This window comes from Podarcis filfolensis (assembly GCF_964270895.1).
Source record: "Podarcis filfolensis genome assembly, chromosome: 12".
NCBI lineage: Eukaryota > Metazoa > Chordata > Lepidosauria > Squamata > Lacertidae > Podarcis > Podarcis filfolensis.
The window spans coordinates 30577581-30590691 of NC_139614.1; the positions used below are offsets into that span (position 1 = coordinate 30577581).

Sequence of the window (13111 nt, forward strand, 5' to 3'; positions counted from 1 at the left end):
GTCTGGATGAGCCCTTAATCTCAGTGTTGCTGCCCCTCGTAGAACTCGGCAGGGAGTAAGATGGCGACAAAATCGTCTGCCGTTGACTCTGGCTTCACTTACCAATCCCAACGCAAGAAGCGTGATCGGAGAACAAGGATGCATTTAAGCCAGCCAGAAACATTCAAGGAGGATGCAAAGCTGGGTTTTTGAGAAGGGTGGCTCAGGTGGGTGTGTGACCGGGGGGGGGGAGAGAGTCCTGAGGACCACCTAGAGAGGCCCGAAGGGGCCTGAAGCTCCCCATTTCTGAAGTAGCTGGTGATGTGGAGACCCTGGAGAGCTGCCTCCTGTCAGATTAGCCCGTATTGGGCTAAACAAATAGTCAGGGCCAGCTGGTGTAAGGCATCTTATTGTATTCCTATATTCCATTAGAAACACCGCAACGACTTCAAGATAATGTGTTTAGTAATGTAGTGTTGGGACGGTGTTTTCAAGGCAACGAAATGCAATTTAAATTTCTTCTGTATACTTTGCAAAGTATCCAATCCATCTCAGCCATTTCCTGCAATATCAAGCTGCCCTGGTAGAAGCAGTTTATTTTGGAAGAAAAGAAATTGAAACTGTAGCTTTGTTAAGACACTAAGAAGAATGCTGCCGGTACAATTTTCATAACATTTTAAAATAATCCCATGCTTTTTACATGCTTTTAGAAGCACGCAGCTGAGTCATATACTTTACCAAAAATGTTACTCTGGCCTGCATAAATGGTGGTGAAGTAGGATAATATTGCTCATAAGAAGTAGGCAGCTGGCATTTTCCTTTTTAAAAAAGAAAACAAGAAAATAACACTTGGAAGTGGAGGTGGACATGTAAAAAGGATGAATTTTTGGGAAGATATACAAAAGAGAAAAATAGATTATTTCGACTGCCTGAGTAGTGTCCGTTTAAGTTACAACTGACAAGTAGATTATAAATTTTGGAAGAGGTTTAGCTGTTGCACTTGCTCACAGGGATGAGAAACATTTGTCCAGATTTGATAACCAGGTTCATTTATACTGGAACTTTAAACATATGCTTTATTTGGAAAGGAGAAGTAGAATACTTTTTGCCCATGACTGAGTCCGACCTGAAAGGTTTTCACATCACAAGATAGGAAACTCAGATCACAACTCCCATTTCCATTTAAATCTGTTTTTGCTGATATTTTTGGTGGTGTGTCCTTAACATGTCATTGGTTGGCTTATTTACGTGCTAAAAGTGTGGACTGGTTTTGGTAATAGACAGAGTTTAGCCAACTTTTATAAACAAATTTTACAGTTTGATTTACCTTTGTTAGTTTCCCAGTTGGCTACATACTCCTATAACATCTAAGCAGCTCAGAGTCCATTTTTCCTCCACCACCAAACTGAGAGGAGGAGGAAGATTTGATTAACTTCCATTGTGAATATCACTTAGTGTTTCCTTAATCCTTTCGTAATTTTATTTGCACGACACCTTTCCACACATGAAGTGACACAAACATTCTCAAAGGGGTTTTCAACAAAGAGAACAGCAGTACACCTGAAAATCAACAACAAGATAATGATAATGATAATGATAATAATAATAATAATAAGAATACTAAAACAAGAACATAATAACTCTCTCTCACACACACACACATACACACACACATTTATAGTATTGAAATGTTATTTTTTGTAACAACATTAGATTAGCAGCAACATTAATGAGAAATCTGCAGTTGTAAAATGCATTTTGTGTCTCGAACCTCAGTCAAACATGGCAGAATGTCTGAAAGCCATTTGAAATGATTAACACAAGTAGGAATTATTTGCCTAATCCCAGCACGCTGCACAACCTAAATTCAATTTTGGTTTTCACAACTGAGATGTACTGAATTTTGAATAATTTTCACCTTTCCATTAATGTAGTCATTTGTCACTGACATTAAGTCAGGCTGCTTGTCAGTTCACTATTTCATAGTACAATCTGCCATGGCATGTCAGCTTAGATAGAAGGCATCTTTTAGTGATTGTGAATTAGTCCCTTGTTGATATGAAGTAAATTTTCTTGTTTCAGAGATAAACATAATGATAATTGGATTTCCATTTGACCATTATTGGTAGTTTGATGCCCAGTATAAGAATTTATTGCATATTTGTTTTTCCATGAGAGTGCAGCATAACTTCTGCTAAATATTAGGATTGCAGTTACTATGCTTAGGAATACTGCTTTGTATAATCTGCTGATGTTTCTCTCTTGTGCTTGGACCTAGCTAGTGCTATTTTGGCTATGAAAGCATTCTCACCCAGAGAAGCAAGTTCACTGTAGAGGATATAGGATAGTATATAGGATAGTATATAGGATTATACTAACATTTCTATGTTTACCTTTATACTAGTATGTAAAGTCCTCAGTCCTTGGATTTCTCAGTAATTTTAGGCTATTTGCTCTTATAAAAATGCTCCTGCTTTTTCAGTCAAAATAAAACACAATTCACTTCTTTCCCCCTGAACCCTTCCTACTATTGCAGTGAAAATGGTCTGTCTGAGAGTTGACCTGGATCTTTTTACTTCATTTTAAATCTTATTGAGTGCCAGGCTTGACCGGCTTGACGTCATACGTTGTTTCCATGGCAACCAGTTGATCTCATAAAAAAAAGGGTATAAAGCCGGATCTGGAAAGAAAAGTAAATATATCACTTTAACCAACCAATCAACCAAAATCCTTATGTGCCTGAAAATTCAATTAATAAAGTATTTATGTAACAAAAGGAAACCAAATCTACAGACACAATTGTTTCTGAACCAGGTTTGTGTTTCGAAGCTTTCAGTGCACGAGTGGATTTTAATTGCTATTAACAGACATGTCAATTTTTTGGTATGTGTGTTTGTGTGGCAGTTATAATTAAGTCTTCCTAACAGCTGTTTCTGCTGTTCTTTCAGCCATCCAGCACCGGGCTTGCTGCCACCTAGTCTATGTCTTCTAAATCCATAAATAATTCTTACTTTATATAAGCTGAAGACACTCAAGGCATACTATCATCCCACTGGGAAAAAAAATACATGCATGCTTTTTATTCTTGTGCTACAGAACTAGGTAACCTGTGGCCCTCCCAGTGTTGTTCATCGCTCCTCAACCCCATGGCCAACATCTGGAGGCCCATAGCATCCTCATTCCTGCTGTGTTGTTTTGTGAAGGAAAGCTTTATACCAGTCACTGAACATTTGACGCTACCTTGCAAGCAAGCATACAGAAGTTTCCAGCCTACAAAATGTATTATGAGTCTGTTGGATGGAGAGCTCCATCCTTTCTCCAGCAACTCATTGCATTTCTCTGCTGGATTCAGAGTCCCGTTGTCTAGCACCCTTTTTGGTTTCACTACCAAGCACCGAGATGGGATAGAAAATTGAGTTGGTCCTGTGCTAGCCTGATCACTTGTCTCCTATGGATACCTGGCAAGTCCTGAAATGCATGGCCTGTAGACACACTGTTTGCATGCTGGACACTGTTCATTTATTTATTTTGAATGGTTCTAAGCTTCACCTTCATCCAAAACATAGATTGTAGACAAGTGTACACCCTATGCCTTTTTAAAATGTGGTGGGGTGTTTTTTTGGGGGGGGCAGGGAGGTAGTTATTGGGTTGTTGTTTAAATTTTGATTATGTATTTTGTGGTTTTATATTTTGATTTTATTCTGTGAACTGCCTTGAGACCTCCGGGTCTAGGGCGGTGTGTAAATTCAAATAAAAATCATCAGTGTCCCCCCCCCTAAAAATGTTTAGGAGTACGCTCATTTTCCTACTCATATTGAAATACTGCCCCTCAATGAGGCCAAACTTAGATTCACAAAATGTTTTGCGGTATGCGTACCCCTGCGTACCCCTTCCCCCCGAAAAAGCACTGATCATCATCATCATCAGTACAAAGCCTGGGCAAATAAAAATTCCTTAAACTAGTGCTAAAAAGAATACAGTATTATCACCAGTCTTAGTTTGGGGGGGGGGAGGTTATTACATGGCTGGAGCATAATGCATCTGGTTCAGAGGTAGAAGAAAGAGAAGAGCCTCCTTTGTAGATCTTGATGCACTCACTAGTCACAAAAGTCAATTTAAATGCCACTTACTTTTAAAATAGATAGCTACCAACTAGTTTTTACCATTCCTGGCCTTGAGAACTCCCAGTTCACAACAGAGTACTGTTGCTACCTTTGGGTGCCATTCATATCCTACTGAGGCCAATGGCAAAACTTTTTCATGAAGTCAGCTTTCATGTTCTTCAGTATGACTGCAAATGGAGAACTCGGATGTTGTTGGACTGCAACTCCCATTGGCTTTGCTGGCTGGATCTGACAGCAGTGTACCTATATTCTCATGGCATATACAGTGGTACCTTGGTTCTCGAACTTAATCCGTTCCAGGAGTCCGTTCGACTCCTGAAACCGTTTGAAAATCAAGGCGCGGCTTCCGATTGGCTGCAGGAGCTTCCTGGACTCAATTGGAAGCTGTGTAGGACATTCAGCTTCCGAAAAACGTTCACAAACTGGAACACTTACTTCCTGGTTTGCGGTGTTTGGGAGCCAAGCTGTTTGGGAACCAAGGTACCACTGTACATAATTTGCTGTAGCATGTTTACAAAGAGAGAGTGGCTTTCTAAATAAGTCCTGATTTTATTTTCCAGTAGCATAATACATTCGAACCAGAGTGGTACCATACTGGTGTTCATTTTGCTTTTTTAATTCTAAAGAAAGATTCTTGACTTTGAGACTTTCCCCTCTTTACTATTTATAATACAGAAAAATGTGGTTACTTGAAGGTGATGTTGTCTGTTTCCATTACGCATATGCATTTTAGTCCCCCGCCCCTCTTTTTAAGATCCGAGAAATGGATTCATGCATGCACATGGATTTGTACCCACTCACACACTCAGCTACTGAGGTGTAGCATTTTGAATAAACAGGAACAGACAGATCTGATTATAAATGCAATCTTTAAAAGTTAACTTCTGTGCTCAGTCAAAAAAGAAAACATTGCACTGAAACAAAATGCATTTACCTGTCAGTTATTTTTACATAGTTCCTGTCACACAATTATTAGGTGGGGCACTTTATAGGATTTTATTTTCTCCAGCCCAGTTCCTCCTCCTACTTATTCATGACAAGGGTTCTACAAATAGGATAGGTCTTGCTAGCAAATTAGTGCAGCAAACTTTTGTAGTAAACAACCTCCACTCCTGCATATTTTACCCAACTTGCCTTGCTAAGGTGATCTGCATAAGCCAACTGTGATGACTTTGAAACCGAACCTTGACAAGTTGGAACAGATTGGGTGGGTTGTACCCAGTGGTGGATTGTCATTAGCAGAAAGCTCTTATGCTCATGTGAAGTGGGATACCTAATTTTCACGGGTCTGCCCCATCCCTATCATATGTTGGTGAGGATTGGGAGATCTTCCAGAACAAGTTATGGTGAAGAAGGTTGGAGTAGGCAGATGGGATTGTTGAAAATTGGATTATGAATGAAAGCGCTTTTCCACCAAGGCAGCCTTTCCCAACCTGGTGTCCTCCCGATATTTTGGACTCCAGTTCCCCTTCTCTCCAGCCAGATGCTGAATGGCCTGTCTGGAATGCAGTTGTCACCCAGAACATCTGGAGGGCAGATTGGGAGAAACTGTGCATGCATTGTGCCTGCTTTTCAGTGATTGTCTTATTGTATGGTCTCTGATTTTAAATTTTGTATGTGTTTTTACTATATGTGGATATCATTGCTTCCATGATATACTGGTATATAAATATTTTTATACATAAATAAAATTGGTGGCTGTCACGTTGCTAGCCATGAATGTTAACAGCCTTTTCTTCCATTCCATACTTTTGGCCATCCCTTTACAGCGACACCATCAATAACTTTGGGGAATTCCTTACCCACAGAGGTGCGTCTGGTTTCTTCACTTTTGGTGAATGCTGAAGACGCACCTGTTTCCCCTGGCTATTGGCACCTGAGACACGTGTTTTCAGGGCCCACCCTATTCCTGTAATTGTAATCTGTTTTAACTGTTATAAATTTTAAGTTGTTGTAACCCACCCTGAAACCTGCCAGAGAAGGGAGGGCAACAAACCTCTGGCTTTCTACCTACATAAAACATACAAACCGGCCTCCTGCGAGCCTGGTAAATACGTGCTTTTCTAGCCCACAGCACACGGTACTTATTTGCAAAAATATTTTAGATTGCCTTTCAACCCTAAAGAAGGCCCTCAAGACAGTTAACAAGCAAATATAACAGACACTCACTTTTAAATTAAAACACCCTCATGCTGTGGATGTGAAATGAAGATAGAGGTGTTAAACTATGAAATGAAGGCATATGTCAAGTGTGAGGAACCTTTGGGTCCCCCAGATGTTGCTGAACTACAACTCCCATCAGCCCCAGCAGACGTGGTCAGTGGCCACAGAAGATGGGAGTTGCCATTCAGCAAATTCTGGAGGGTTAAAGACTCCCAATATATGATGATGGCATGCTGTCTGCTCTGCCTTTAAAGTTGCAGGAGAATAAAAAAAGCCTGCTGCAATTTTGCAGGCTTGGGGGGCTCTCAGAAGAGCTTCCCAAGTGCCTTTAATAAAATAGTGGCAGTCCTAGCTAAAACTTGCTAAGCAGAGCTGGTCAGTTCTCAAGGGGACGACTGGTTGTATTTCACTTAGGTTGTATGCAGGTCAGCCCAGTTCGCTCAGCTGCTGTTTTGTAAAGGAAACGTGAAATCATCCTAAGTTTTGTTAAATGGGCACTACGTATGCCAGTCAGGCTCACCAATAAAGGCCACCGAACAAGAACAAGCCTAAAATCATGCATGTCAGCGTTACGGACAGACTTGGAACACAATCCTTGTTCCAAGATGTCCCTTGTATCATTCTGATATCTTGGAGGACAAAACCGCCACCAGCAACAATAGGCACAAACTGCTGCGTCCCCTGCAATACAAGAAACTTAGGAGCACCGGCGTGTGTTTCTAGGTGCCTAGTGAGTGAGAAGCAGATTGTCTGTCTCTTATTGCTTTGTTGGTATGCTTCGCAGTGAGAGCAGCAGAGTGGGCGGTGGACTCTACCTAATGTGTTTCATCAGTTCAGCATTTGAAGGTTAAACTTCCATTTTCTTCAAGTACAAGAAATAACAGGCGTAGAAAGATGATGGATGCCCATGTTGTTATGCTGCAGTCATAGTGGAAGGTGTGTGGGAGGAGGAAGACATGGGGCTCGAAAAGATCGATGGATTGGAAGGCTTCCAGTTTTGATGAAAAGCTGCCAGGCAGGTGTTGCAGCTCTTTCCTTGGGCTTTGCAAAATATGTCATTTCCTTGGCTTTTTAATGTGGTTCTTGTTTTTGATTTAATTAGATGATAAGATTGTTCCTAAGCTCCATCATGATAGTAAATATTCTGCGGTATATAAATGCCAACAAACAAACAAACAAACGCACCCTCCTTATCCTAGCAGCTACATTTGCTTGGGAAGCTTAGAGTTAAAAAAATCCTAATAAAGTATTGTGAATATTCCCTTTATTACTATGTAATGCCAGTCTTTAGCAGATGCATACCCTGCTGGCCAGCCTCCTTTTGCAGATGGCATGGTGGGAGGTGTGTATTATACCTGTGCTCTTGCATCTGCAGTAGCTTCCAGTTAGATAGGAAAAATGCAACTTTCCCCCTATAAAGCCCCAAATGTCCTACCATGATCCCTCAGCTAGCAAATCTGTGACTTATACAACTACGAAGTATCCCCATGTCTTTCCCCTTTCTCTACTGTCCCTCCTTTGCCAAATTTTACATTGTATTAATTGTGAATTCAAAGTTGTCTTTTATGGTTTTGTTCTATTGCAATTTGTTTTGAATATTAAAAAAGGGGTTTTTTAATTAAAAAAATTACATTGTAAGTTCCTTGGGGCAGAGACTCGTCATCTTGTAATTTGGGGCGTTGATGATGATTAAAAACCTTGGAAGGTGTTCTTAGTGGCTACCTAAAATGTGTATTATCCCCCTTTCCTAGTGTTGCTATAAGGATAGGGTCCAGGTTTTCACTCTGACCTGTATTCTGAATAAACACCAAAAGTCCTCTTTTAAAACAAATAACTAAACAAACAAACAAACTTTTACCTGTGGTGCAGAGAATCAAAAACCCTTGCTAGGATTTGTTTCTTTTTGTTCCTTAATAAATACCCTGCCTGCTGATCCACTTTCCCCTTTCAGCCATTTCACTAGTCCCTACCATCTGATGTCCGCTTAGTAGTGTTTCAGGTTCATTGTAGCTGAACCTGAGCACTTCACTATATTTGAAGGACTGGACTTTGATTTACTAGTACAGTGAGGGAAATGCCTAGTTAGCCATTAATAAGGCCAGATTATTGATTCCCACCTGCCCAACTCCCCCTTTCTGGACTTGTTGTTGTTTTCTAGCACTGCTACCTATTCTCTGCCCTGTTTGTCTGATCAGACAGTTGGGAATATTGCACCCTTGTTGCAATCTGCTTGTAAACCTGCTGATTGCATTTTGCGACACGCCGTAGTGGCCGTATCGGTTCATCATTCTATACCACAATCAAGGTTCTTAACTTGGATTCTGACAGTGCTGGAAAAGCACAAGTGCCATTCATTCAGAAGAGGATGCTGACAACCAGGTGTACTGGGTCACGGACTGTGGAGGGGAGGGGGAAGAGGCTAAATAAAATCTGGGGTGTAAGAGGATGGCTTTTGCACAGCTATTTGTCTTTTGAACCCCTCTGGAAACTCTCAATAATGAAATAATCCTTTTCAGGTCAAGTTAGTTTGTCTAATACAGCTGAGTTTGTTTGTTCTGGCAGCCTGGATTTAGGAACATTTGCAGTACCTGAAACAAAAATGTGCTGTTGTTAAACACAAAAGCCAGCCACTCCATTTTCTCAGGTACTCCATTCCTCTCCCCTCAGTTTTCATCCAACAGCCAGCCAGTATTTCATGTCTACTGAGCTATCCCCTCGCATTTAGGATTATTTTTTTGTACTTCTGCAAAACATGGGGTTCCACAAAGCCTGCCAATACCTCTTGCTTTGTGTATGGATGGTGCTACTTTGGTTTCAGAAGGAGAATATGTTCACTGCTAATATGCTAAAAAGAACATAGTGTTCGATATCCCAAACTACCATGTGAAAAGCAATTTAAAGACCATTTCTGAGATATACTTTGAAAGCTAGCTCTCTACTCTCAGGCTCTCGTGTAAGTCGATGGTGAAGTAGGTTCAGGTAAGGACAGGCCTTTTGTTTCTTTTCTATAATAACTGTTGGGAATCTGCATTAGGAGCTGTCCCAGGTCCTGCCTTGCCTGACCTAGCCTAGCCATCTGGATACCTGTGGACTGCTGTCTTGAGTTGGACTTGGGGTGCAGTTTAGCCACCTGCTAGGGCCAGGCTTTGTTCCTCACGTTGAGGGCTTGCAGTTTTGCTCAAGCATGGTAGCTGTATTGCTCATACTACATGAACTATGGTTTGGCTACAGCTTCTGTTTCCATTTCCAAGGAATGACCATTTTGCTCATGCTCAAAGCCCACACAACTCTGTACGCATGCACTGTTTTTGGGTGGAACAGGGTGGGCTGGGCTTAGGCATGCTCCATCGATGTGCGCAGTGATTTGGAACACCCCCATGCAAATTGGGGGTTGCCTGAAGTTGCAGGTGCTGTGGTTGAAATATGAATCAATGATGTGATCTTGACTAGTAGCGTAACTAGCCAGGGGTGTGTGCACACTGGGCAGGGGGTCTGTAGTGCGGCATGACTGCACGTGCTGTGCGCCACCCCTGGGCTGGCCGAGAGGGAGGAAGGGCAAGTGGGTTGAGGGCCGCTGGACTCTGTTGCACAGTGGCCCGGTGCTGCCAGGCTGAGCAGTCCTGGGTCAAAGCTTGCCACGGGGTGGAAGTGATGGAGAGGAAAGGCAGCGGCAACATCCCTTTCCCGCTGCCCCCTCCCCAGCTGGGCTCCTGCGTGCGAGGGAGCTCCGGAGACCCGTGTTCCAATAATAATAATAATAATAATAATAATAATAATAATAATAATAATGTTTTATTTGTATCCCGTCCTCCCCAGCCGAGGCCAGGCTCAGAGCGGCTAACATCATAAAAACAACATAATATGCTGAATTGATTAATTAATTGACACCAATTAATTGAAATACATCTTAAAATTAATTCAGGCAAGTTAAAATCTGGGCAGGTGGCAATTATCAGGTTGGAGTTGAGAGTGGTTAATACTTGCCAGGACCAACTGTTTCTACTGATCATACAAGGACCTGTGAGTGGGTTGGGGGCCTCCTTCGGGCTTGTTTTATACAATTTATTAGCAGGTGAATGTGTGCCCTACAGAGCTCATGAAGTCACGCACTAAAAAGAATAGAAATACAATTTCAAAGAAAAATTACTGATCATAGCATTACTATCAGGGCATCCCATAAGGGGTCTTCTCCTAGGAAGCTCAATGGTAGTTTAGCAACATACCAGAAAAGTGATGTGATACATCTCAGCTCCCCTATGTGCTTTTAGAAATTTAGTACTTTTGGGGAGTGAGGGCGAGGAGAGAGTTTGGCCCCGAAGCGTTTTGCAGAATTCTAGACTACTGCTAAAATGTTGTTGTCCTTTTGTAGGTGAAGGAGTGATGGATAGGGTGGCATGCTCCTTTTGTACTGGGGAAAGATTTCTTGTGGAGGTTGTGGAATTCATTGAATTTGGGTCCAGTCTGCCACAGAGAGCACAAAGCCTTGTGAATGGGCTCTCAAGTAAATAACTGTCTTAGCACAAGATTATGACACTTAGGACAGCATGTACACTTGGATAACACACATTTTCTGGCTATCTACCCCACAATTGCTCATGTCGTTTCGGTGAGTTTTGGAAGGAAAAAGCAACCAAACATCATTAACCCCCAAACAGCTAGCATCTAAAAGCATGCACTTTCTTCCTAATGCATTAATGTATCTTGCTGTGCGGTGTTTAGTTCTAATGAGAGGCATGGGCTAAAGTGAGAGGACACACCTTGATTTAGGGTGGGGGTTTCTTTCCATAAAAGATGTTTTGGATGGGTGGGGTATAAATAATAAAATTATTATTATTATTAGGTACTGGGAGATTGCATTGTGTTGATCTGCATTATGTATACAAACGTTCACACATCTCCACTCTTGGCTATGCTGTGCCCATTTGTTTCTAGGGACCATATTCTCAGGAGGGCAGCTCAGATGTTTTGTCTCTTTCTTATAACCACTATGATAGACACCAAAGAATGTATCTCCTTATTGATGTGTGTTTATGGGAGTAGGACAACATTCCCCCCCCCGATCATTCAAAGTCAATAGCCATCTTAATATAGAGGATGTTGCCTGAATATAAAAAGGATTCTTCTAGTATCACGTATCATATGCTCTTAGAGTTTTTTTAAAGCTTACATTAGATTTTTTTAAAAAAACCTCCATTATTCTTAGGATTAATTTTAAGTTTAATTTGTTTATATTTCCCACACTGAACTGTGCCCAAAGCAATTCAACAACAAGCACCCGCTTATTAGTGAAATGCAAAACATTTGCACACACAAAGATGTGCTAGGAAATACATAAATAAATTCAAATAAGACCCCCCAAAAATCAGTAAACATAGGAAAAATTAAAGAATACAAAGAAATAATACAGACGTAATTATATTTAATTTTGCTCAGCATCTGCGTGTCAGCAGACAAAAATAAATAAGCAGATGAATAAAGCCAGTTCATATTACCAATTCTAGTCTTTCCACACTGCAAAGAGCTAGAGCAGCCTGGTTTAGATACAGTTCAGAGAGAGCAGAGTTTTCTTACCAAGGTGAGATACCTCTAGCTAACTCCCTTATCTCTCCTCTAGAGGAGGCTGGGGAAGTTCTGCGGAGGGCAATCACGGAAGAAGGGTTGTAGGTTAGAGAGGTAGAACATTTGCTGTGCGTGCAGAAGGTGCCACTTCCAATCTCTGGCAGTTCCAGGTAAGGCTGGGAAAAGATCTCATGACTAAAACCCAGTTTGTGAGAGTTGGGTGCTATGTTCTCCCAGCAGAGGTGGCCACATGCTCTGGCCAGCCAAGCTGTGTTCCTGCGCTTAAAGAGTTATGGGTCAGGAAAGGGAGGTACCTTGTGGCTGTAGCGACTCCAGTGACACTGTGCTTTGCTTCCCAAACTCTGGAAGTGAAACTTGGTACTAGAGGGGGTTGCAGCTGGGCAAGTGCGCTTTGCTGCAGGTGTAGTTGCTACTCATTGTAGCCCCATAGCAAACTGCATGGCTGGAATATTATTTGGAGAAGGGTGGTTGTTGGGTCATCAAGTACAGCTACCCTCCACCATTGACAAAGATAGCCCCTTCCCTTATTTTGTAATCATGATCCATAAGTCTGTCTGGGAGTATCTTCAACTCTCAACCTTGTATCATTTCTGCCCCAGCTTTGAACAGCAGGTGAGTGCAAAGAGTCATTCTTGACAGCTGCCTTTCAGACTGATCAAAACCATAGAGTTTTTCTAGCAGTGATGGAAGACTTCTTGTTAGGACTGGTTTTAATTGCTAAGTATTTACTATTAAATACTTTATATTTTAATGGCATCCCTCTCTCCCTTTCCCTCTCTCTCTTTTAAAAATGTGTTATTGCATGTCCTTAGTACTCAGGATTGGGCACTCATGTTATAAAAATAAAATCAGTTCCTGTGGTTGATGGCTCTATGTGGGCAAAGTCAGAGTGCACTCGTTTAAGATTTGGCAGGTTCAGAGGAACAACACCAGCAAAAATATCAAATAATTAAGTGTAAATGTTAAAACAAGTATTTATTTATTAATTTCTCGCATAAACCACTGTCTAATTTATTTGAGGGGAACATTTATTTTTCATCGCTCATTCTTTTGTTTGAATTATCCTCTTTCTTTTTTTTAAAATGACATTTTGACATCCTTTGTATAGACTATGCATATTAATATAATTGTATTTACTTGTAGGTGGCTCTAACCAAGAGAGCTGATCCAACTGAGTTGAAAACAATATTTTTGAAGGTATGTTAAAAGTAAATATTTTATCCGTTAAAGCCTGAATTTTTCATTTCTTTAGCTCTTATTGCATT

The 13111-nt window shown here is 41.1% G+C and overlaps 1 protein-coding gene across 3 annotated transcripts in view; it reads left to right on the forward strand.

The window, feature by feature from the left end:
- SLC25A13 (solute carrier family 25 member 13) overlaps positions 1-13111 on the forward strand; it is a 106951-nt gene that overhangs the window by 9475 nt on the left and 84365 nt on the right. For 2 of the 3 annotated variants that reach the window (XM_083578634.1, XM_083578633.1), the window contains one exon: positions 12990-13043. In XM_083578634.1, the coding sequence (XP_083434760.1) occupies positions 12990-13043 (54 nt within the window). Of the gene's footprint in view, positions 1-11973; positions 11996-12989; positions 13044-13111 lie in introns of those variants that run through there. The other variant, XM_083578635.1, reaches the window with a different exon arrangement.